Source organism: Aythya marila, assembly GCF_965140915.1.
Source record: "Aythya marila genome assembly, chromosome: 10".
In the NCBI taxonomy this organism is placed as follows: Eukaryota; Metazoa; Chordata; class Aves; order Anseriformes; family Anatidae; genus Aythya; species Aythya marila.
Genome location: NC_139051.1, coordinates 513,359 through 538,508, shown reverse-complemented (window position 1 = coordinate 538,508; position 25,150 = coordinate 513,359). Strand labels below are relative to the sequence as shown.

The 25,150-nt window shown below is 47.9% G+C and overlaps 2 protein-coding genes across 3 annotated transcripts; one reads left to right on the top strand and one right to left on the bottom strand.

Annotated features, from left to right (window-relative positions):
• Positions 1-1,191: 1,191 nt before the first annotated feature.
• Positions 1,192-7,656, bottom strand: LOC309881994 (protein SEC13 homolog). Its single transcript, XM_082768588.1, has 9 exons — positions 7,569-7,656; positions 7,338-7,382; positions 6,552-6,667; positions 5,946-6,097; positions 4,973-5,106; positions 4,076-4,209; positions 3,464-3,584; positions 2,507-2,653; positions 1,192-2,035 (listed from the first exon to the last, which is right to left on the bottom strand). The coding sequence occupies exons 1-9, from the start codon at positions 7,569-7,571 to the stop codon at positions 1,925-1,927; spliced, it is 963 nt and encodes a 320-aa protein (XP_082624714.1). The 5' UTR covers positions 7,572-7,656; the 3' UTR covers positions 1,192-1,924.
• Positions 7,657-7,927: 271 nt separating this feature from the next.
• LOC309881991 (cullin-associated NEDD8-dissociated protein 1-like) lies at positions 7,928-24,951 on the top strand. 2 transcript variants are annotated; one of them, XM_082768581.1, is made up of 15 exons: positions 7,928-8,059; positions 8,953-9,096; positions 12,085-12,239; positions 13,177-13,300; positions 13,927-14,183; positions 14,794-14,899; positions 15,569-15,717; positions 17,728-18,020; positions 18,647-18,788; positions 19,999-21,504; positions 21,883-21,978; positions 22,137-22,306; positions 22,424-22,588; positions 23,220-23,327; positions 23,522-24,951. In XM_082768581.1, exons 1-15 carry the CDS (start codon positions 7,992-7,994, stop codon positions 23,747-23,749), a joined length of 3,711 nt encoding a protein of 1,236 aa, XP_082624707.1. In that variant the 5' UTR covers positions 7,928-7,991; the 3' UTR covers positions 23,750-24,951. The 2 variants fall into 2 exon arrangements, with proteins under 2 accessions (XP_082624707.1, XP_082624708.1); XM_082768582.1 differs by lacking the exon at positions 7,928-8,059 and adding an exon at positions 9,784-9,855 and having other exon boundaries at positions 8,957-9,096.
• The last annotated feature ends 199 nt before the right edge of the window (positions 24,952-25,150 follow it).

Genomic DNA, 25,150 nt, shown 5'->3' with positions numbered 1-25,150 from the left:
CTGGAAATGCAGCCTGATATGTACTCACATTCCTTGGAAACTCGGTCAGCTTGTAAGATAACAAAATCCACAGAAAGGTGGAAACTGCATACATCTGTTGCTGCGTTTGTTTTTATTTATAATGAAATGGTGTAGGGACTGGAGTGAGAGGTTTTGTTTTTGTTTTTCTTCCCATGGCATTAATATTGTTCTTTTTAAAAATTAATGGCTGTAATGTGTATTTTTCAAAAAGGAAATGCCTCAAAGCGTTTTTATTGTTATCTGAAATGGTGTAACTGGGTTCTGTTTTATCAAATTTTGTTGTCTTTTGCTGAAAGACTGGAACTGAAGATGATACCTAGGAAACATTGCTTCCATTACTTTAAAAACCAAATGGTACATTGATCAGATATTGCATGCTGAAAAATGGAGAAGGGGTAAGATCCTGGGAACGTAAGGCAGCCTTTTCAGTTTAGCAGTTAAGATCTTAATAGAAATGGAAAATGAAATAACACACTCCTTTGCTGCGTAATTTCAAAGCAAGTCTGAATGCAACGTTAAACTTTTAGACAACTGTGTGTGCGTGTGTGAAGGCTACCATGCATTTAAGCAAGAACAGGAACATTGCATGCTGCTTTGGTATATAGGGAGGTAATTAATTTGTGGTTTTGTTGGAGAAACTAGGATGCTATTTAGCTATTATAGATAGCCTCAGAAATGAGGTTCTTCTAGAGAAGGAGAACATCATCCTCAACTAAGTGAAAACGAAGAGCATGCATTGGAACCATTACTTTAGAGAACAGGTCCGAAGCACCAAGGAAAAATGGGACCTTTTAGTTAAGTGCTTCCCCTTTTACGGGGTGTGAAGAGTGCTTCAGCTTTTAGCTGATAACATGCCGAAAACTGGTTTGTTTGAGTCTTACACACTTACCTGTTCCATGCCACTGCAATTCAGGCAAGAGAATAAAGTTCTGCCCTCAGTAAGACCTATTCCAGGAGGGGGTATCACTTGCCTTCACAGCTGTATTCAAACGTGTTTTCATTTTCTTCCTTCTTACAGTGTGTACCGTTAGACTCCAGTGGACTATTAACTTCCCATCTGCTACAAAGCTAGTACCATAGATGAGAGACCACCACACTGCTGCGTGTTTGAAGGTAGGCTGTAGACAAACCTGATAAGGCCCCCGTGAAAGATTACCAAATGCAGCAAACCAGGCTTTAAGCAATAAGATTTTATTCCGTTGGTATCCAAACAAAAACCTGAGGTACAGTACAGAAGTGTGGTATGGCTAAAAAAAAAAAAAAAAACACCTCCAAATTGTATTTTGATTTGTTGATGTTGGTTAAATAACCAGGTTTGAGATTACCGTAAAGCAAAATACATATGCATTCCACTACTCCTTTCATCTTCAGGAAAACATGGAGACTTTCATGTACCCACATACAGCATGTTATTTTGGGGAGGATCTAAGCACCACTTCACTACTGCCAGGATGTCACCTCCTGTTGGTAACTCCACCAGCCCTCCCCCCCACTTGAATGGCCAGAACGCTCGTCCCCGTGCACAGAAGGGTTCAGGCATCGGCACCGCGACAGCCTGCCTCCTCCTGCTCCTACTCAAGTGCAGGAAGTCTGACCCCAGCATATCCAATTAAATCTGATCCCTAAACCAGAAGGCAGGGTACAACTTTTACAGCACCAAGGAGTAGCACAAGGCACAGTACTTTGCTCTGATATTCACCTTTAATTTAAGGGAATGTCAATTAAGGCTGATTATCAACACATTGTAGCCTCCCAGCATTGGTTATAGAGTGCTCATAAAATTGGATAATTATTTCCCAAGTTCACGTCCAGTTTAGATAAAACCAGTTCTCATCTGAGTCAAGAAACATTGCAAATCAGGTATTAGTGATCACTTCCTGCTGCATCACTGCTCACTCCTGCATCACTGCTCATTCTGCTGCCCCTCTGTAACGGCAGACACTCCTCCTTGGCCCTTGTTGACATCACTGATGCATGCCCACAGTCCATCTACTGATTCTTTCCATAGTGTGACCTTGAAAACAGAGCAGAAAGAAGTTTCAGCCGTAACATATTCTCAGTTTCTCATTTCCTTGTAACGATCACATCTGTAGTTGTAGCCCATCACCAAACTACTGAAGTCAGGCACTGCAGGGTTGTCTAAGTTATCAACTAGTTATCGCTGTGCACTAAATTATCCACTGATAAAGGGGGAGAGGGAGAGAGTGAAATCTGGTGGTAGTATCCTACAAAATGAAATTAAGCCTGCATTTCCAGTCTCCATTAAGGAGTAAGAATGCAGCGCGAGCAGTTTGCCAGGGGTTAGGGTCTTTCCTCCCCTTTTGGTAATCCAAAAGAAAAAACAAAAACCAAAATAACACTCTTGCAGCAAAATAGAATCTTTAACAGTCTTGATTCAAACAATGGAAGTGAGAATACCCTGTCTCATCCCAGCTCTTCTGAAAATAGCACATGCAACAGTAAAAGCTGAGGCAGCAGTACTCACTTTATTGTCTCCTCCGGACACTGCAAGAATATTTGCAGTAATGGACCAACTCACATGCCAGACAACATCATTGAACTTGTGCAGCAGTTTTGGGGACCACGAATTTCCAGAGGCATCATCACATGTCCAGATAAACACTCTGCCATCCTGTAAGAGCAACAACGCCGAGTTGGTTGGACCACTAGTTTTAACAGAAAAACCAAGCTTGCTTGCATTTCCAGCTATGACCGTACTTGCACGTCCCAGCTCCGAGAGGAGCTCTAGGTGTGTTTACATCGATTTTTGCTCAACACAGCGAAGGGGCTTTGTTCTTACTACAGGCAAAGGCAAGGTGTAAGCACAGCTCTGATGAGGAAAACTGCACAGAAAAGAGACAACCTGCAAACACCAGGGGAATACTCTCAAAATACGTATGTATCTGCTGGTATTTTCTTTTCCAATCTCATGACAGCAAGTTAGCAGCTTACTGAGTCACCCTCTTGCTACAAAATCAAGCAGTTCCAGAATTCCTATAAGCAGCAGAAACACTAGAGTCAATATGAAGCATGAGGACATCAGAGCTGACAATGATTAAGAATGCAAGTTACTAGAAAACAGTAGTTTTTGCTAGAAGCGCAGTGAGTTTGGTCTAGACACATTAAAATACGACTTCAGTTTGAAGCCCTTCCTTACTGCGAGCCCCTTCTGCTCACACTTCTCAAACCCAAAGGTGGTACTTGGCACAGAGCCACACCCACACAAACCTTTGTCCAGAAATACTTCCCTTGGGCCTCTGAGTTTGATAGGAACAGGACTCAAAGGCCTTCAAGCACAGGCCTAGATACAGAAGCGGATTACCAAGAGGGCCTATTACAACAGTTCTACCTTTACTATTCCTTTACTTCCTTCCCCTTTTCTCTTGTAAATGGCAATGGAGGCAATGAGAGCCTGCCCCTGCCACTCCAAAGGAAGCCTCACCTGTGAGCAGCTAGCAATGGTGCTTGTTGGCAAACCTATGGATGGAGCCCAGGCTACGTCTCGAACCCAGTCACTGTGAGCCTCCAGCTTCTGCTCTTCTTTCCACTGACCGTCTTCTTCTCTGAAAACACATTTATACAGTTAGAAGGGTGGCGGCAGCAGCAGTCAGTCATACTTTCCGGCTCCTGTTCTGGAAGATGGTTTTCTTAGCTTTCACACTCCTGGTTCATCCAACCAATACAAAGCAGAAGCGTTTCCTACTCTTCTCCAAAAAAAGACTCTATGGCTTACACAGAATCGCTTCTAGAGGACAGAATGCAGCACAGGACAAGAGTAACTGGTCTTCAGTTGCTGTGCAGAGATCTGCTATTGTCCAAATAACAAATGTAATCAACAATGATTAAAAAGCCACTTTTCAAGACAAGATTAAGCAGCTCTGACATGAATTGCTGTAACTATTTGGAAGTCACCAAGTTGTTTCTATTTTTGAAGTACTTCTCTGGAAAGAATAATAATTTAAAATGAAAGCATAGAGATGCCAACAGGGATGTCCAGAGACTATAAAGAAGAACACATTTTAAAGGTTCTGAAGACTGACAACTGAGCACTTACTTCCAGATCTTCACAAGGTTGTCACAGCCACCAGATGCAAACCTTTTGATGTAGTTTGGTTTTTGACCAGATGGTTGTTCTATAAGGCTGCCTGGTACAACAGCAGGAGCCCAGCTAACTGCGTTACATCCAATCTAGTTAAGGGAAAAAAAAATGTCATTACTAAAAGCTGCTTGCTTTAAATAAATAGAAAGCTGCTGAGGGGGCAGAGGACACCTAGCATACTGGCTATTTTGGGGTGGCAGGAGGAGAAATAAGCCCTGTTTAGGAAACTAGGATTCTTGTGCAATGCTGGATGGACACTGGATGAATAAGAATTCCAGATACAGTCTAGTCTCACCAGGGCATTTATTCAGAAAGTCTTAGGTAACTAAGTAACTGGGCAAATATCATCTTAGATACGTAAACAGCGGAGACAGATTAAAAAAGGAAAAGATGCAAGACACTTGCAGTTGCTAAGATTTAGGAATGCAGAAGAAGGAATCCGCAGGTCCACAGCCCAATTTCCTGTTATTGCAAGCCACTGTCATTAATGGCTTAGATGCTTATCAAGTTGCACTTAAGCAAAAATCCCCACTGCTTGGGGAAATCACAAGTTTTTCCAGCTTCAGTTTATTCACAGCCAGATTGCAGGACATGTTCTTAGTATCAAAGTACTTTCAGAACAGCACTAATGTTTAATAAAGGCATATTAGCAGTGCTGTTGAATGGCTTTCACGTCTTTTCTACCTTATTTTACTTACTACAAAGCATACCTTCCTACATTGGATTTATTTAAAACAAGTTAGTTTTGATTTTGGAGAACGTTTCACATTTCGTTGTATTTCAGTATTTATCCAGCCTACACATCATCCGTAGCTCCAAGAACTCTGCACTGCTCCGAAGACGCAGACTTACAGTATGTGCGTTGCTGATCTTTTTGACTTCCCATTGCCCGTCACCTGTGTAGCTCAACAACGAAATGGCTCCGTCAGAGCTCCCGCAGGCCAGTATCAATCCGTAGTCGTGTGGCGCCCAGCAGACGGAGTTCACTGAGGGGTGAGACAGACTGGGTTGTAACACAGTGACTAACTAAGATTAACTAACCAAATCACTGACTAATATTAGTAAATAATGGAAAACTGCCTTTGTTTTTGGCCCCATTTTTGAAAGAGACCATCAATGCAGCACTTTTAATGAGATACAAAACTCTGCCTATTCTCTGCAAGAATATCAAGAGTATCACTGGCTCTAGAGCAAAAGCTGATAGCCTAGCATAGTATTGGAATTCTAGTTTTGTAACAAAACAAAAGGCGTGTATCAAAGAAAAAGCCCTTTTCTCATTTTTAATCCAGGCCTGGCCTCAGAAGCATGGATTAAAAGTGTTCTAGTCAATGCCTTTGAGGATAATATTGAGCAAGACATGTCTCTCTTTCCCTTGTCAGGTGGCCAGTATCAGTGTTGCTGGGCTTTGGAATACTAAGAGAAACGTGGAGACTTCTTAAGTTTGCCTGCAGTAAGACCGATCATTTCAACGAGACAGTCTCTCTTGGAAAACAAAACACAGCATGCTAAAACTCAGCTTCTTCCTTCCCTCCTTCCTTCCTACAGTGCGTACGATACTGCCTCAACAATTCAGTACCCTGTCTTATTTGAAACAGATTTCCTTGTAAAAACAACTCCTATGCACACACTGTATGAATCAAGGCGGCTTATCCTGCAGTATGCCACTGCATCAGTGTTTCCCCCATGCTCAGTAGACTTACTGCCTCTCCATTAATCTACCAGTCTGTCTGAAAGAGGCTTTCTTCCTTAACAACGATGGATTTATTCCAACCCGAACCCCCCCTCGTAACCCCAGTTTCACATCCCAGCTCCAGACACCACACACCTGACGAGTCGTGCCCCGTGTACTCGTATGTCTTTTCCCACGTGCCATTTTCTTCCTTCCAGATAATGACCTTCCTGTCGTAGGAACAGGAAGCCAAGATATTTCCATACATCGGATGAGCCCAGGCAACTTGCCACACTGGACCTTCATGCCTGCAAGAAAAAGCATTGTTTGGACAAAGCTGAGAGAAATGAATTCCGGTTGTGGCTGTTTGACAGCCATCGTATCATGAACTGGTGCCCTGCACAGGGCTGGGACAGTGACACAAAGAACACGAGTAACGCCAAGATGAAAAATAGCACGCAAGGCTGCGGGCAAAGCCACTACCATGGAAAACAATTCCAACCATTTATCCTTATGCTAGCAATTAAGATGGTGAGCTTACTTGTAGAAAATTACAAGTTTTCAGCTGGCAATGAATCAGAAAGGCAGTTGTACTTTTAACTGGCTCTCTGTCCCCTCTCACAGCTCCCAACAGTTATTCAGCAACAACCAGCCACAGGAAGAACTACCCCAGAGGGATTTACTGTGCATCTGATGCTACCGAAAGGGAAAATGACAAAACGCTAAAAACTTCTGCTTCCACTTCTTTTTAAGACACTTTACCCTCTTAGGTCGGCGATGAGGATTTGCCCTCCGTTCCGAACATCAAAGATTTTTACGGATCTGTCTGAAGAGCAGGTCGCTAACCGGGTGCCATAGTAATCCATCTGAGCATCGTGCTGTAAGGCAATGAGAGGTGCTGTCAGCACACCCGGCTTCTGCTTTCTGAATGAGCATTCCTACATTTTAAAAGTAGCTCTACGAATTGTGAAGAGATCACCAAGTCTCAGCCCGACAGGTTAAAGAGGACAGCTTGTAAACAACCTATGTGAAGCACGGGTCTTTTCTCCCCCAGCCGCTGTTCTCACTACACAATCGTTAGGTGGCCAGAGCCCAGGGAGGCGGTGGGCACACACAGCACCCCAGGACAGGGCCGTGGGGCCTCTGGGCCTAACGCCCCCCCGCCTAACGTACCTTTGTTTCTAGCCATGTAACGTTGGTGTAAAAATGCTGCACCCTTATTTAGGCTTGAAATGCCATTATTTAAGCCCAGTCCTTGCGTTTACACGTTGCTTTGAAATCCTCCCTCCCACACACGTGTGTCCGCTCCCAGCCACACCTGGGCACGGGCACAGCGGCTGCCCCCCCCCCCGGGCTGTGCCCCGCCTGCTCCCCGCGCGTTCCGCTCCACACGAACGGGGCCGGGCCCGGAGCCGATCAGCGCCGGAGCCCCCCGTGCCCCGCCAGCTCCGCTCCCGGCCGCGCTCAGCGGGGCAGGGGCAGGGGCAGGGGCAGGGGCAGGCCCCGGGCCGTGCCTCCCGGCGGTGTGGGCAGCGGGGGCGCACTCACGATCATGTCCTCGTGGGAGGTGTCCACGGTGTTGATCACGGAGACCTGCGGGGAAGGGACGCGCTCAGACAACACCCGGGGCCGGGGGCTCGGGGCCCGCTGCCGGCCGCCGCCGGCAGCCCGCAGAGGCCCAGGCCCGGCCCTGGCCCCACACCCGGCCGCCGCCCTCCGCTCCCGTCCCCTCCCCTGCCCCCCCGAGGGTCCCGTCCCCCCGTCCCGTGCCGGCGGTACCATGTCTGCGGCCGGCAGCTCCGACGTGGCAGGGCGCGGGGCGCTGCTCAGAGCCGCAGGGCGCCGGGCTCCGGTCCGGCCCCCAAACGGCCCCGCCGCTCCCCGCTCCCCGCCGCCGGGTTCCGCCCGCGCCCAGGCCCCGCCCCGCGCCGCGCTCGCTCCCCCAGCGGCCGGGCGGGCACGGGCACGGGCACGGCGCTGCCCGGGGCTGCCGGTAACGGCGGGTGGCGGCGGCTGACGGCGGGCACGGCCCCGGGAGCGCCCGCCCCGTCCCGTCCCATTCCGTCCTGTCCCGTCCCGTCCCGCTGAGGCGCGGGCCCCTCCCGGGCGGGTGCCGCGGGCAGCGCCGCGGGGCTGCGGGGTCGAGCGGGCGGCGGGGGTCGCGGCGCGGCCGGGCCCGGCGCCATCTTCGCGGCCGGCGCCATGTGCAGCGCCTCGTTCCACATCGCCGGGCTGCTGGAGAAGATGGCCTCCAGCGACAAGGACTTCAGGTGCGGCGGGACGGGGCCGTGCCGGGCGGGGCGGGCTGTGCCCCGGCGGGTCAACGGGCGCGGGGTTCCCCCGGCGGCACGGCGAGCCCACAGCGGACCGGGGGGCGCGGGCGGTGCCTCAGCTCCGCAGGCAGCCGGCAGGCAGCGAGCGGCACCGGGCTGCCGCGGGGCCCGTCCCCGCCGCACGGTGTCACGGCCGCCGGGTGCCGGTGGCAGCGGCACGGCCCGAGCACAGACGGGGCCGGCCCCAGCGCGGGGCTGTCCCGGCACGGCCCCGGGGCACGGCGGTGCCGCTCGGGCTGCAGGGCAGCGCCCCGCAGGTTTTCTCAGGGGTTTCTGGCGGGTCGGTACCGCAGAAGCCCTCGCTCCCTGTACCCGGCTGCCGCTCCGGGAGAGCCTCGTTGGGCGCTGAAGGGGGCCTCGTACACCAGGGCAGCGTTTGTTCGTGGATGCTGAACGAGTTACACCAACGCCTGATTTGAAATGGATGTGTCACTTGGGAAGTGAGAGGGAAGAGCTGCGCTTTGGCCCCTCTTAGACATCCAGCCCTGCGCCGAGGCTAACGTTAGCACAGTTAATGTGCGGTAACCGTACTGACGTCTCTCAGAACCCCGGCTTCTGTGCCAGCACCTCTTACATTTCCTTGCTCCCAGGAAAACAGATTCTTACCAGAACCCCTCAATATCCATTTTCACTTTGTGCCTGTCAGAAAACTATATTGACTAACAGCCAGCTGAGATTTTGTTTTTAATTCAGAGCTGGAACGATAGATACTTGCTTGGTTTTGCTCAAGGGAGAAGAAAGTGCAATCAGAAATGTTTGTTTGGTCTCTGTCACGTGAAGGAGGTGCGTTTGTGCCTCTCAGCTGAGCCACTTGTCCTGTGTTCCTTCAGGTTTATGGCCACCAATGACCTGATGATGGAACTGCAGAAAGATTCTATAAAACTAGATGAAGACAGCGAGAAAAAAGTTGTGAAAATGCTTCTGAAATTGCTGGAGGACAAAAATGGGGAAGTACAGAACCTCGCTGTGAAGTGGTAAGCGCCTTGGCATCAGTTACCGTGTTCCTTGGCAATAACAAAGCCGTCACAGGCTCCAGAGGGTGTGTTGGAGCGCAGCCTCGTCCTGCAGCGTTGGCACCTTGCTCCAGCCTCCCTTTGTAGGGGCTTCCCCTCGCTGTGCTTGCAGGCACGGCAGTCGCTTTCTCTGTCAGGATTCAGAAAGGGTGAACACACAGGCAACTTTGGAAGTCATTCAGTGTTCGTGTTATGAATCTTACCATCTTGAAAATATTATGACTACGATTTTAGTTCTGCAGAGACAAGCTCAGCCTAAAATATCGGACATCAATCTCCCCCTCCCCTCCTTTTCTGGGCTTTGAGATCCAGTGCTGAATTGCCTGGTGGTCCTGTCTTTGTTAGAGATGGTACTAAGCTGATGACGTGTGTAGCCCTTCAGAAACGGCAGTTGAATTCCAGGTCCCAATCCTGTCCTTCAAGGGCATTTTCATTAAAGTTTATAAAGCACAGCTTGTTGTTTTCTTTTGTTGTTTTTTTTTTTTCCCTGCTTTGACTCAAAGAGTAGTCTGTGCTGTTTCTTTGCTTTGGACCATTTGAATATATTTTTTCAACCCAAATGGAAAAGGCAGGAGGTTCCATTATTAATGAATCATCTGGTGAAGTGATCCTACTGCTGACATGTTCTCTCCTGTCTCTTTCCCCCAGCATGTCTAAATGGGAGTGTTCATTCTAGAAATGAAATTGAATGGGTCAGTTCACGCACAGGGCTCCAGAAAGGTGGGCCATTTAAAGACAACTTTGGGTTCCTGTATTTTTTCCAACTGTGGATCTTAGTCATATTCCCTTCTTTTCTGTCATGCTACTTCTATCCCTGTACTTTCCCTGTGACCTTTGGCTGTTTCTTTTTGATTCCGACTGTCCTGACTTTTTCCCCAACTTTCTTGACCTTCTTCATGTCTCTACCAGCTTTGGGTTTGGTTCTTTTGTTTTGTAAAGCAAAACAGTTGGGCACTAAACAAAAGATAAATTCATTTGCCTATTTATCTGTGGTTGCATCAGGAATAAGTCCATATTCATCTAGAATGTGATCATTAGAAAGTAAACGTCAAAATTAAACCAGATATTTCCTTTTTATACCTAAGGAAGTGCTTGTAACAGTCATGTGCAGTTAGTTATACCCAGCCAGGAGGATCTCTAAGGAGGAGAAATGCGACATTCTGCGGGATGCTGGCAGTTGATTCTGTTATCTAAAACTTTCAGAGGAAATCTGAAATCACACTTTGCATCCAGTAAATTAACAAATTTGAAATCCATCTGAAAGCCTGATTCTAGTTCTGTGTTGTGTTTTGTTTCAATTGAGGTGAGTTCCTCAGCTTTGTGCTTTCAGGGTCCCCGTCTGTTCTGGTCTGTACTTGGAGGTATAAAGGTGAACACCATTTGCGCTTGCACAAAGTCCTATTATGAAGTTCTTATTTTCTAATTATTGTATTTCAGAGAAGCTACTCAGACTCCAAAAAGCTCTTCCTGTCCTGGTTTGTCAATGTAAAGCCGTACACGAAGCAGGCTGTGGTTGTGTGCCCTGGGAAGCACTGTGCGTGTAGTGCTTGACAGGCATTGACGTGGTAATGGTGGGGTGCTCTAGTCCCACTTTTCTGTGCAGTGTGTTAAAAAAAAAGGAAAAGCAAAACTCCCAAAAGGCGGATTAATCCTTTCCTTCACTCTGTTTTCCATTTTAACCTGGCTGTGTGGACATTATACTGAGAGAGGGGGGAAAAATGAAACGTTCATGAGCTGGTTATCTGAATGTGTTTTTGCACTAGGACAGGAGCACGGTGGGATTCCCAAACCTGCAGAACTGTGCTTATAGAAGTGGTTGTACTGCACGTGAACACCAGAGAGCTGTTCGATCCTCCTGTGTTTCCTGAAACCGAAGGGAAGGATGTGCATTGTACAGTTCAGGTCACTGGGTTCTGACCAGTGCCCACAAGCACAGCAGCAAGCAGGCAGTGACTGAGGTTTTAGGCTGACAGAAACTGGGGTGCAGCCCCCAGCCCATGCTACAGCGAGTAGCTGCTTCCCAGCAAAGCGGTAACCACTGGTGGGAAGTAGAAAGGAACCTGTAGCATCTGTCAGGAACCTGTCCAGGCGCAAATCCTTCCAAAGTAACCTCAGAAGATGCCCAGACGTTACACCCAGGGGCGTTAGTCTCCAGCCTAGGGCGCCAGTTCACCGAGATACAACTCACCGAGATACAGTTAATACTTTCTGGTTTAGATTATTTGCACCCATTTACAAGCTAATTAAAATAAAAAGATGCAAACAAATGCTGTCAAACTCCCTGTGTGCAATTTTGCCTCCAAACCCACCAGCAGGTTGTTAACATATTAACATAGGTTGTTAACAGAAAGTTTTTTCTAATAATGATAAAAAAAAAAAAAAAGGAAAGAGCACGGGAAAGAGAGTGGACTTCCCTCTGTAGCAGTTCTGACCTGTGGCTCAGGTGGAGGTTTTCACTGCTGCGGCCGAGGGCAGTGGGTAGTTGATTGCATGTAAAAACCAAAAACAACCAACAAAAACAAACCCATTTTGCATTGTTCCTGGAGGTCAATTTTTGATGGTTGATTTTTTCAAAACCTGACTAGAGTTCACCATTATTTCGTGTAAATTAGTTCCTTTGGTTCAAATTCATTGTGTCGCAATTTCTGAGCTGCTCCTTCCTCTAAGATCTTAATTGGCTTTACGTTCGCAGTAGTTATGTGAACTATCCTACAAATCTGATCTAAAATCTACTGAAGTCTTACTCAGAGTTAACTGAGGCAATAGCGCAGGGTGCGTAAGCCTAGGGACGTGACGTGGGCTCTGGGATATCAGTACTCAGAGCAGATGTTACGGGAATATTTGCACTTGGGACTGAGATGCCCGTAAGGAAGAGTGTGCCCGAGCATCCCTGGTGGTGCTGGAAGCAGCCTTCTTCCTGCTCGTTCTGACTGGCCTCTCCTCCTGCAGCCTGGGCCCGCTGGTTGGCAAGGTGAAGGAGTACCAGGTGGAAACCATTGTGGACACGCTGTGTACCAACATGCTGTCAGACAAGGAGCAGCTGCGGGACATCTCCAGCATCGGGCTGAAAACTGTCATCTCCGAGCTGCCACCGGCTGCTACAGGTAAGACGCCTGCCCCTGCTCGTCAGACCGAGGCAGCAGGGAGGGAGCCCCAGCCCTTGGGAGACAGGAGAACGGGAAGTTCGGAGCCTGAAAGTGCCAGATCCTTCACTCACCTGCTGGAGGGCAGGAATACCGTAAGGAGGAAGGACAGCAGAAGTTGGGTTAGAAATGTGATAAAGATTGGATGAAATGAGGACTCTTGAACTGGTCCCCTGCAGGATGCCTATGTCTGAAAGCACATCTGAGTTCTTGGAGAAAATCATTCTTGTTGATGGCAATCCTAAAGCACGCGGCGTGTCAGGGTACCGCCGCTCAGGCAGCCTGGCAGGGCCGTTTGGTCTCAAAATCAGCAGTGCCAGCACTGCACCACCTCCTGTCTGCAGCCCTGCAGGACCAGGTTTTCTGGCTGCCACAGCTGCCCTGTCTGCTTCTCCTGCACTTGGAACCAAGTATTCCAAAAATCCAGCAGCTTTTCAGGGGATACCCAAGGCTTCCAAAGAATTAAGTTTCCTCTGCAGCCATCTCACGTGGCTGTGGCTGTGGCAGTGCTGCTGGCCTGCTTTGGAAGCTGGGAGGAGAATGAGAATTAGTGTGTAAATACTTGCTGAACCCCTCTCTCAGATTCTGCAAAATGTGAAGCTCTTGAGAGGCATCTTTTCAGAAGCCTTTATTTAACACACGTCACATGAACTGAAACTTGCAGGGTAGCGACAGATAAATCATCTCCTTAAGGGCTGGGATTGACACTGTGTGGGTAGAAGGCAGCAACAGCAGTGTTGGTTTGCTGCAAAATAGAGGGTTGGACATCTCCCTGCGTGCTTCCTTCACCCTAATTTGTTGCTTTTTTATTGTTTGTAAATGTAGGAAGGGTTGAATGGTTCTTAACAGCATAAAATTTCTTTTTAACTGTCAGTGGGGAAAAATCTCTCTCTTGCAGGCTCCACCATGACAGCAAATGTATGCAAAAAGATCACGGCCCAGCTGACAGGAGCCATTGGCAAGCAGGAGGATATATCTGTGCAGTTGGAGGCTCTTGACATCCTGTCAGATATGTTGAGCAGGTACCAAAGGATTTCCTTTGGCAGCAGTGTACGGCAGGGGGCTGCTCTGTATGTGTTTGCTTTTGATTTCTGTATTTCCCTAATCTTACTACGAGGACTTAACGGATTTGGGTTGCCTGCCACAGGGGAATGTCTCAGCAGAGCAGATTCCTCAGCGGGGATGAGAGACAACATTTTGAGCCCTACTGTGCTTGGGAATAGCAGTAACAGTGGTGAGGGATCCCACAGAGACTCAGTTTAAGTTTAAGCAAGTGTCAGGAGGGAGAGGGCAAGCCAGGGAAGTTTATTTTAGCCCTGTGATCTGATTGCGCATGCATTTTTTTTCCTGGCTGCCTCTCTCTCTTGTTATATAAGTCAGAGTGGCAGTGTCATATGTCAACTGCATGCAGGAAATTATTGACAAGCCCCCAGGTCACCCAGAAGGACACAGCCAAAATCAAAATACTCCACGATGAATGCAAATAACCCCTCCCCGTGTTGTGCAGAACACCAAAACCACCCTTTTCCTCTCCTGCCTGCTGTGTGAAATCTTTACGGCTGAAGAGTTTTTTACATTTTTTGCTGGCAAGGAAGCTTTTCCTCTGACACGTTGACTTTCAGCTTCTGTCTTGTCCCGTTGCTTGCAGGCTAGGGGGAACTCTCCACTCTTTCCATTCTTCCATCCTGAGCTGCCTCCTGCCTCAGCTGACGAGCCCCCGGCTGGCCGTGCGTAAGAGGGCCATCGTTGCCTTGGGTCATCTTGTCTTGACCTGCAGTGGGAACATCTTCTCGGAGCTCACAGAGCATCTCCTCGCTGAGCTGAAGAAGAATGAGTCCACCTCGACTACCAGGACATACATCCAGTGCATCGCTGGCATCAGTAGGCAGGCTGGACACCGCATCGGTAGGACAAGTAGCTTGAAGTGGTACTGCGCAATGTGCATGCATTGTAGAGCAGCTCTTCTTAGTGGTAAAAGAAGCGTGTTCACTGTTCCTGATGTGTTAGGGGGTTGTGCTTTGTGGTTCCCTCTGTGGTTCTCATCTGGCTTTGACCTCCACTTGGAGAGGAGACACCAAAGTAGCTCTGTGGCTGCCCTTCCGTAGTGCATTTCATCCCAAGGGCTTCAGCACTTTCCTGGTCTGAATTAATGCCTCTGTGAATTAGGTCAGCGGATTCATCCCGCTTTAAATAAGAGGCTGAATGGAAGGCAGCATATTTGATTGCTTGTCTAAAAGATCTGCCAGAACCAACATTCAGCCCTAGAAGATTTCTAGGCACAGCTCTTTCCATGACTGGAATGCCAACAAAGAACCGAAGGCAGCGAGCAGGGGTCACCTGCTAAAAATCCCTTTCAGGCTGTTTTTTGGTGGGCTGCTGGTTCCTTTCCCCAGAGATGCAGAGGAGGAATGCTCTGCCAGGCACGTGAAGGAAGTGGCAGATGGCTGAGCTATGGGCAGCTTGGATACGTGTCCGCTGTGATGTATTTTATTGCTGCTTGCTTTGTCTTTCCCAGGAGAACATCTGGAGAAGATAATTCCTCTGATTGTTCAGTACTGTAATGTGGAAGATGATGAGTTGAGGGAGTACTGCTTCCAGGCCTTCGAGTCCTTTGTAAGAAGGTGTGTGCCCTTGGGGAACAGCCGTGCACCGTCCTGTGCATCGGTGTCCTCCTGGTGTGAACATCTGTACCTCAGCATCCAGGGCTGAGTGCCTGCGTTCCTGCGGGGAAGGAGTTCACAAATGAAATCTCTTCTTCACGTGCAGAGTTGGGCATGAGTTACGAGCCATTTTACTTCCACACGCGAGAGCATGTTTCTGTATTGGCTTTGCAGGAGCGGGACAAGCTTTCCTTGTCCTTGGGGGATTCCTCAGGAAGAGGGAGTTGCCTCGTTCCTGGTGTGTGGAGAGAGTGGGAGGCAGGAAAGGGGCTCAAGGAGAGGAGCTGCTGAGCTGCAGCTTTCCTGGTGTTTGGTCAAAAGTTCAGTGCTTGTCTTGGAGAAGGAGCCCTTCAGAGCTCCCGAGGTTTCCTCTCATGAGGGAGGACTGAACCAGGTGATGAAAGCTATTTTTTTTCCCTTACAGAAATTATTGCATCCTTCTCGGGAGAATGTGGCCTTGCTTTGTGCGCAGGGAGAAAGAGCAGCTCTGCTTTAACTCACGTTAGCAAAATGCTTAAATAGTGCATGAAACATTTTGGGATCCTTTTGAGATGGGTTGTGTTATTTGGGTATTTAAAATTGCTTATTATTTGATTTATTAACTCTTAGGATTTTTATTTGTTGTGATAGGTGCCCAAAGGAGATTGACCCTCACATCCCTAGTGTGATGGGGTTATGTCTGAAGTACATCACCTTTGACCCAAACTACAACTACGATAATGAGGAGGAGGAAGAGGAAGAGAGGATGGAAACTGAAAATGGGGAGGATGAAGAGCAAGGTGCCTGCTTGTGAGGATGGCTGTGCTCAGCAGAACACTGGTTAACATTTCTCCCCTTCCTGCGCGCTGTCCCCCTCTCTGATGTTTGTTTTAAGATCTGTGTCCAGGCAGTTGTGCTGAATGGGTTATGTCAGTTTACCAATGGGGATAACGTAGGTGTAGGTGCAAAGTTCCAACAATTCTGAACTTGCTAGTTTTATTTTTTTCTGCCAAGCACCTCAGATCTCTGCCTGCGTTAGGGAACAGGGAAAGCTCTGAAACCAGTGCTCTGAACTAGCTTAGTGGAGAGCTAGGTGGAGGGAGCGTTGCCTTTCCTGTCCCCGCTGGCTGCAGCAGTCTCAGAGCTCACACAACAAGCAGCCAGGTTTGGTGCCCGGCGATCCCAAGGAGCAGCTCGGCCATCCTGACCGTTGGAGGCACTCCTCATGCCCTGCGAGGTGGCAGCCTCGGGCTGCTGCTCCAGGCTGCTGTGTGACCTGCAGGGGCTGTTCTTCAGAGGGGGGTGTCAACGCTGTCCTTCTTGAAGGCTCTCTGGTTCTGAGCTTCTGCTGGTGGCACCAAGTTCAGCTGCAGCCCTGGTTCCGTCTGTCCTGATGGGTGAGCTCTGGTGGGTTTAGGCACATGCGAGGGAGGTGTCTCCTCACTGGGTTCCTAACGAAATGGTGCTTCTTGAAAAGATGTTAGAGGCAGATCTAAAAATGGCAGCTAACAGCTGCACACCGCAGGTTTCTTACTGTATCTCCTGGGGTGCTACCCAGTGGTACCGTTTTTAACCAGGCACCAGCCAGCGTTTGCAGCTTACTTGAGTTATTCCAAAAGGCATTGGGTGTCTTTGGTGTGGTCTCACTTATTTACAAGGCTGGACAAACTCCTATTTTCCCTGATCACAGGGGAGGTCAGGCGAGCATTCCTTGCTCCCAGGCTGTTGCAGCCGACACCCCTGCCAGGTTTGTCAAGGTGGAGCTTTTACTTGGGTTCTGGGTTGCTTCTTCTTGCTTCTGCATCTGCTAGGCTGCTTTCAGCACATACACGCTGCTCCTGAAAACAGCGGGCAGCCAACGCTTCACTTTGCAGTCAGCTGGAGGCTACAGAAGCTCTGCTCTTTGTGAGACTGTTTTTTTTTGTTTTTTGGCAGGAAGAGATATAGAGCTATTTGCAATTTCAATCTAATAGTTTCAGTGCAGCCTAACTCAGCCTACAAATATTTTAGGCACACGATTCTGTTTGTACTATAAGGTAACTGTTTTGTACTACTTTGTAGTAGAAAAAAGCAAAGCTACAGTCCTGAACTCTTGAAAGCATCACCCTTAAAAACATCACTCATCAGCGAAAGCACTCTGATAACTGTCTTAAAAGGGGTCTTCTGTTTATTTTCAGACTCTGTTCAGTTTGAGGTGGATATCCAGACTTGGTGAGATGAGAGGTCTGTGTTTAAAGCCTGTTAGCTGGAGAGAGCATTTCATGTTGCTATTTATAGCTGCATAAAGTGTGACAGCTAAGGCCAACAGCTAGAACCAGTTCCCTGGAAGAGAGGCATTTTTGTTTACTTTCATGCTAATTGGGCACAGGCTTGGCTGTCTGCCTGGAGAGTGTTCTGCCAATAGCACTGTAAATTGTTATGCCGCTCTGTGCCATTCAGGGATTGCTAAGACAAATATTTATGTATTTCTGGCTTTAAAAATGTGGGAACCTTGTTCTTCCTTCAGAACAAAGGCCTTGATGCCTGAGCTGAAGTGGCTTCACCAATAAGTGCAGTGATATTCAGGTTTGTTCTTTGTCAGCTCTAACTTGGGACAGAAGAACCTGACACCAGCACAGGGCAGTCCCGAGTCCTGCCTGCTGTCTGTAATGTTTGTATGGGCAGGCAATTCTGGACAGTTCTGTGTTCCCAGATAAGTGTGAGTTACTGGTATCTGGTGGCTGGAGAGGGAAGCTTGGAGGCACCAAGTGACCCTCTAGCTCTGATTTTCTCCTCATGGTGCATCCTGTTCTCCCTTGTGTTCTTTCCAGAAAGCGACGATGAGTACAGCGATGATGATGACATCAGCTGGAAGGTCCGCAGGGCTGCAGCCAAGTGCCTGGAGGCCATTGTCAGCAGCAGGCACGATCTCCTTCAGGATTTCTACAAAACGCTTTCCCCAGTTCTGATAAGCAGGTTCAAGGAGAGGGAGGAGAATGTCAAAGCTGACATCTTCAGTGCTTATATCGCCTTGCTGAAACAAACGCTGCCCACCCAGAGCTGGCGGCATGCTTCAGATGCCTCTGGCAAAGACGACGTTCCCCTGACGATGCTTCAGAACCAGGTGCGTGAGGAGGTGGTGGGCTGCATTAAATCAGAAAGCAATAAAGAGAAGTAGATACTGTGCCGCTGATGAGTATGCCTAGTAGGCAAATTGTAGAGCACAGCTGAAGGAGCGCTTTGGCACACAACCAGAGGGGACCAGATCCCAGGGGTGAACAGTTCGTGTTTTTTCCCACTGTTCCTGGGGAGAGAGCATTGAGCCAGTGCAGGAGCACTGAGGTATAATCTCCATGATCCCCCCCGGGTAGCCTCTGACACATTTGCAGACTGTATGACACATTAATCTTGGGGTAAAATGATGATCTTGCTGTATTTCTTCAATCTTCTCTGTTAGGGGATAACACCAACTTCACGATTCAGTTTGTAGAATGTGGAAGAGTAGAATAAAGTCCCTCCTGCTCATTACTTCATGTATCTCTTGTCTACATGAACTGTCTTGTAATCTTTCCCTACCTAGTCCATTCTCCTCTAACAAGCAATTGCGTTGTTTCTTGCTGTCTCTGTTCAGTTCTGTTGCTTTTAGTGCCCCTGGCTCAGCTGAGCAAGCTGCTCTGACGGCGTAGCTGTGTGCCCTGGCAGCTGGGATGACTGATGTGCTTCTTTCTGGTTTGCTTTTCCAAATTGCAGGTCCCCAACATCGTCAAGGCCTTGCATAAGCAGCTTAAAGAAAAGAGCATCAAGTCAAGACAGGGTTGTTTCAGCCTGCTGACAGAACTGGCCAATGTTCTTCCTGGTTGCCTGGCGGATCACATCCCTGCACTAGTGCCTGGTAAAGCTTCTCTGTGGTTTGTGGGTGGAGGAGTGGGGTTGGTTCCATTAGTTCATAGTATAACCTGTATTCTTCTTAGGTGCATGTTTTATTCCTTGCTGTTGTCTCTGTTCAGTTTCAAGGCATACGCATCAAGTTCTGCTCCTTGTTGATTCACTAAACAGTTTCCAGATCAATTCTTGTTTCTGTCGACTGCTGACAGACTGGATATCAAGTTCACTGCCACAGTCCCCAGAAGAGACACCTTTAGGAGGGCCTGTTCTAGCCTCCTTTGAAAGTAGCTGGGATTACACTGCGAGCATGCTGAAATCAGTAACACGTGCCATTTTCTTTCACAAAATAGAGTGGCGTTAAAAAAAATGTATTGTCTGAAGCTTTTATGTGCACCCCCATATTTTCCACAGAGCTTTCCTTTCCCAAAGATTCATGAAGCAACACAGGCTGCTGAAAGGCTCACAATACCGAGGTTTTGTCTTGGCTTTGGGACTGTCTGTGTTAGTAAATATAGAAAAGGTCTCCTGTGATTGTTCCTGGGCCCAAGCCATGCACCTCTATCATGAATTAATAGATTGCAAAAAGCATTCAAACCAAGAGTCAAGCATAACTTCTGGGATGGCAAACAGTGCTGTTGTAAACATTCCTGATTAAGTCTTTAAGGAAACATAAATATGGGCCATAGAAAATGGACTTGGAAGTATGTCTCTTCTACAGAGGCAGTCAATCTATTGAACCAGAGAAAAGTAAAAGTCCCTGCCTCTTTTTTTTCCTTAAAAAAAAAAAAATCAAAACACTTCCCACAGAAGAGTAAAGGAAATAAACACGAAAGGACATTACAGCTGTATGGAGTGCCTGTTGAGGTTAGATTTTCCCAGTCTTAATTTCATGCCACTTTTCTCCTGTTTATTTGTACCTTACGAGCAACCCCTCCTCATCTCAGCCCAGGATAACTTTTCTAACAGAATCTTAAATGGTTGTGTAGCCAGCTCTCCATGGCTGCTACAAAGAATATTTATGTCTGAATTGCCACTTCCCTGAAAGAAAAAGGACTAAGGATAGTAGCTCTCTTTAATGGTACATACCTTTTGTGTGAGCAGAGGAAGGAAAGAAAACAGATTCCAACTGTGTTCATTTTCTGTTTGCTTGTTTATTTGTTTTGACTGAGAGCACTTAATGAAATAAGGCAGCATTCTTTCTTGTCTCTTCTGCACAGGTATTGTTTTCTCATTGGCTGATAAATCCAGCTCCTCCAACATGAGAATTGATACACTATCTTTCCTTCATGTTCTTCTTTGCAACCACCAGCCAGAGGTATTTCATCCTCATATCAAAAGCCTGCTACCTCCAGTTGTGGCCTGTATTGGAGACTCCTTCTATAAGATCACTTCAGAGGCTCTGCTGGTTACTCAGCAACTTGTGAAAGTTATCAGGCCTTTGGGCAAATCTTGCACTTTTGATGCCAAGCCATACGTGAAGGACATTTTCCCTGGTACTCTGAAGCGACTGAAGGCAGCTGACATTGACCAGGAGGTGAAGGAGCGCGCCATCTCGTGCATGGGACAAATCATTTACAATCTGGGAGATCATTTAAGCACTGATCTCCAGCCAACTTTGAAGATATTTCTGGAGAGGCTCAAAAATGAAATTACCCGATTGACAACAGTCAAAGCATTAACCCTAATTGCCAGTTCTCCACTTAAAATAGACTTGAGACCTATTTTAGGGGACGGTTTCCCCATTTTAGCTTCCTTCTTGAGAAAGAATCAACGTGCCTTGAAACTGAGCACTCTGACTGCTCTGGATATCCTGGTGAAGAACTACAGTGACAGCCTCAAGCCTGCCATGATAGAGTCTGTGCTAATGGAGCTCCCCGCTTTAATTAGCGAGAACGACATGCATGTTTCCCAGGTGGCAATCACATTCCTTACTACTTTAGCTAAAGTTTATCCATCCTGCATCTCTAAGATCAGTGGTTCCATTCTTACTGAAATCCTTCAGCTTGTTCACTCACCTTTGCTTCAAGGAGGGGCTCTGAATGCTATCATAGACTTCTTCCAGGCGCTGGTGCTGACGAAGACGGCCGCCGTGGGCTGCTCAGAGCTGATGAAGCAGCTGACTGCACCAATTTACTCCTCGGGCTCAGCTGGGGCGTCAGTGACATTACACAAGCAGGCGTATTACTCTGTCGCAAAGTGTGTGGCAGCCCTTTCCTCAGCCTGCCCCAAAGAAGCCCCTGGGGTACTGAACCAGTTTATCCAGGATGTAAAAAGCCCCAAGTCCAGTCCTGCTGTAAAAGTGCTAGCCTTCCTTTCCCTGGCAGAGATGGGGCGCACGATGAACCTTAGTGCTCAGAAAGAGCTCAAAACTGTCATCCTGGAGGCATTCACTTCTCCCAGCGAAGAGGTGAAATCTGCAGCTTCCTACGCGCTGGGGAACATCAGCGTTGGGAATCTTAAGGAGTATCTTCCCTTCATGCTGAAAGAGATTGGAAGCCAGCCCAAGAGACAGTACCTCCTGCTGCACTCTCTAAAGGAAGTCATCAGCTCCTCTCCAGCCGACAGCCTCAAACCATACGTGGAGGACATTTGGGCTCTGCTCTTCAAGCACTGTGAGTGCACGGAAGAAGGGACGCGCAACGTGGTGGCTGAATGCTTGGGGAAGCTGACTCTGGTGAATCCTTCTGAGCTGCTGCCCCGGCTGAAAAAACAGCTGTCATCAGGTAGTGTGACGATGAGCACTGCTGAGAGTAGGGAAATACCTTTTTTTTTCTGGAAAGTTCTTTTGTAAACTGCTGGTGGGTACAACAGGGAGCAAAGCCAGTCTGTAGAGGGGAGGAGGAAATGAGGGATCTTTGCCAGGGAGATCAAAGGGAACACTGGGTTGCATGGGATGCAGGAGGGTGTTGGCAACAGGGACTGCACATGGAGATCATGCTGGGACTGGTTTTAAATAAAGGGATTGTTAAGGCAAATCCTCTGTTCTCTTCTGTTTTCAGTGTGCTTGTAATGAGACTGAGAGCAGAGCATGCTACAAAATTACAGCAGTGATTTTTGTCCCTTGACCTGTCACTGTCTTTCTCTTTCCATCTTCATCACAGGCTCTCCACATGCCCGGAGCACAGTGGTAACTGCAGTGAAATTCACAATTGCAGATCAGCCTCAGCCCATTGATGCTCTCCTGAAAAGCTGCATAGGTAGGCCAGTGCAAAGCACAGTGTAATCTGGAAACAGGTACTGGTTTTGAGTAGCAGCTCAGGGATTTTTCCCATCTATCTGAACCATGGCTTTGGGTCAGTTGCGAGTGCTTCTCAGACACTGCAGCAGGACTAACTGGTGTGTTTGTATCCCCCAGGGGACTTCTTGAAAACTCTTGAGGATTCAGACCTGAACGTTCGACGCGTGGCTTTAGCCATGTTTAATTCTGCTGCTCACAACAAACCTTCTTTAATACGGGAATTACTAAATGCAGTTCTCCCCAGCCTGTATAGTGAAACAAAGGTCAGAAGGGAACTTATCCGTGAGGTATGTCCTTAGTGCGGCGTGAGTGCGATACGGCAGCGACTCGGTGCACGTGAAGCTGAGATGGAGCTGTCACAGTCTGCTGTTAGGTTACAGCTGTGTTTTGTTTTCTTGTTTAAGGTAGAAATGGGGCCATTCAAGCACACGGTGGACGATGGCCTTGACGTGAGGAAAGCTGCTTTTGAATGCATGTACACACTGCTGGAGAGTTGTCTTGACCGGCTGGATATCTACGAGTATCTGAACCACGTGGAGGATGGACTGAAGGATCACTATGACATTCGGGTGGGTAGAGGCTTTGCCAGAACTGCTGGAGGACAGCAAAGTAAATGATGGTAGTTCCTGGAAACTGGGGCCTAAATTGAACGGATGTGTCACCATGGCATGGAGTGTGCCTGCCATGTCTGCTGCAGCTTTCATCTGGATATTTTCCAGCCGTAGTTTCGCTGTCGTGGCCTTGAAAATGCAACCCTGCTGTAGCTGGCTTTACAGGAAATCTACCCAAGTCTAGAATATCAGGAATTGGCATTTACTTAGTGCAGCCAGTGATACTATACAAAAAAATAAAGGTGTTGTTGCTGGTCACATATAGGAAGCACTATATCCTTCCGTTCTATTTAATTTACCTCCACTTAAGGAGGTGCAGCAGTGGCACAATCCCTGTGGTGAATGCCTCTCAAAAGCTGTCAGTGCTCTACAGACACCTGAGAGGAGGACAACTGAGACCAGAGTCTAACTGGTTACTGTTGTGCACTGGCTGCTCAGAGGTGCGTTTCTAGTAATGCCCAAAATCTTGTTAAAACCCCTGGAAGCAGCAGGCAGCGTGACACCCCAGGTGAAGCAGATGCACGTTCACTGCTGTGTCAGGGACTGGAGGGCGTAGTGAAGCAGCACCTCTTCTCCCTCCTCTGTCTAGATGCTGACTTTCATCATGCTGGCTCGGCTCTCCACACTCTGTCCTAATGCAGTCCTGCAAAGGCTCGAGCGACTGATCGAACCGCTCCGAGCAACGTGCTCCACAAAGGTAAGATCAGAGAGTGACGCACTAGGGGTGGGTTCTGCCACCTGTGCTGTTACTGTCACTGCTTCCGAGCAGCCTGCGCCCCATGTTCCTTTGGTCAGAAAACCCTGTCCCTGTCCCTGCTGGTGTGTTTGATTTTGTGCCTGTATCTGTGCCTGTTCTAAATCCCAGCTAAAAATGGGGCCTTGGATTTTTAGGTAAAAGCTGGTTCAGTGAAACAGGAGTTTGAAAAGCAGGATGAACTGAAGAGATCAGCAATGAGAGCAGTGGCTGCACTCCTGACCATCCCCGAAGTAGAGAAAAGTCCAGCAATGGCTGAATTTTCATCTCAAATCAGATCCAATCCAGAAATGGCATCACTTTTTGAAAGTATTCAGAAGGATTCTGCTTCTCTACCCGCCACAGAATCGATGGACACGAGCTAAGGTTTTGCTTGTCTGCTCCGTCACCTTCCTGTCCTCACCGTGCAGTAACCCAGCAGATACACCACACGGGGCTGAGAACGTCAGCTTCTGCAACAGCCCCTTGGAAGTCATCAAGTGCTGACAGGAGAAAATAGCTGAAAGCATGGGACTTCTGGCTGAATTTGTGTGTGGGAGAGCAAGGGAAGCGTGTCCGTATGGAGGGGAGGGAGAAGATGACGCCTACGTTACGTCTTCAGCAAGCTTTTAGAGGGCTTATGAAGCAACCTGAATTCAGAATGGTTCCATGAAACATGGAAACCACTTCCTGCAGTATTTCCCTACTGCAGTACAGAGAAATAAAGCCTTTGTTGTTTTTATTTTTTAAACCATTGCATATGCACTTTTTACTCCCCAGTTGCCTGAAGAATGTATTTGTATTGTTTCACTAAGTAAGCTGGCTAAAATCTAGATGTCTAATTGATGAGCATCAAACAGAGGTAGGGCCTGCTTGAAAAAGAGGCAGGAGATCTGCATTAGCTGAGCTGCAGTTGATCATTGCGCTGCAGCTTTCCCACACAGGGCTAAATTTGTAAAATATGTACTGATAGTTAAGTATTTCTGCAGTGTTTTTGTGATATGAAACTACCTTGCTTATGTTTTCCTGGTTTTGACTGTACAATACCTCAACGAGCTGTCTTCCAAAAAGAGACTACTTGATTGTATCACAATAAATCACCCACTAAGCTTTTCTTTACTTGAAACACCGACCTCTTCCCCCGTGGAGCAGCTCGGTGTTTCTCTCACCTGACAGCCACCAAAGCACCGATCTACTGTGAACGCTGGTCATGAAATGACCCAGCAGCAGAACGCATTCACAGCAAAGTTCACAGAAGTATTCTAGTATCACAGAAGAGATCAAGACCAGTTGCCAGGTTCCAGAACATGGTCACAGCAACTCTTCTGTCATTGGAAAGCCTTCTCTAAAGTGGCTGTTTTGTTCAAATGCAGCTTTGCACAGGGAAAAAGCTTTAAGAGGCAGAAAGGATGTAACAGAAAATTAGAGAACAAAACTACCATGACACATTTCTTGAAGCCATGGAGTTGTAACAAGCTTTCATTTCTCCATTTCTGGCAGTGGGTGATTTGAAAAATATTTATAGTGCAGTGTGAAAGAACATCCCTTCTGTTTGAGTGGTATCTGAAAATAAAAATGTAGCTGTGGAGCTGTGTGCATTCCTGTTTGTTAGCCATCATAGTGACAATGCGTTCTGACCGATTCTACCAGGAGCCTAAAGCACAAACAAAAAAGCATTACGCGACTTTTCCTTAGGCTCCAAAAGGAATTCATTTCCTTCCCCTCGGCCATGCTCAGAAAGGGGAGCTGGCCCCAGCCCACCTGAGGTACAAGTGCCCCAGTACCTT

Excerpts from the sequence above, each read along its gene's own strand:
- LOC309881991 (XM_082768581.1), top strand. The coding sequence starts at position 7,992 with ATGTGCAGCGCCTCGTTCCACATCGCCGGGCTGCTGGAGAAGATGGCC. Across the intron at positions 8,060-8,952 it reads TCCAGCGACAAGGACTTCAG|GTTTATGGCCACCAATGACC; the intron begins GTGCGGCGGGAC and ends GTGTTCCTTCAG. Across the intron at positions 22,307-22,423 it reads GAAGGGAACTTATCCGTGAG|GTAGAAATGGGGCCATTCAA; the intron begins GTATGTCCTTAG and ends TTCTTGTTTAAG.
- LOC309881994 (XM_082768588.1), bottom strand. Across the intron at positions 6,668-7,337 it reads CCTCCCACGAGGACATGATC|CACGATGCTCAGATGGATTA; the intron begins GTGAGTGCGCCC and ends ATTGCCTTACAG. Across the intron at positions 6,098-6,551 it reads CTCATCGCCGACCTAAGAGG|GCATGAAGGTCCAGTGTGGC; the intron begins GTAAAGTGTCTT and ends TTTTTCTTGCAG.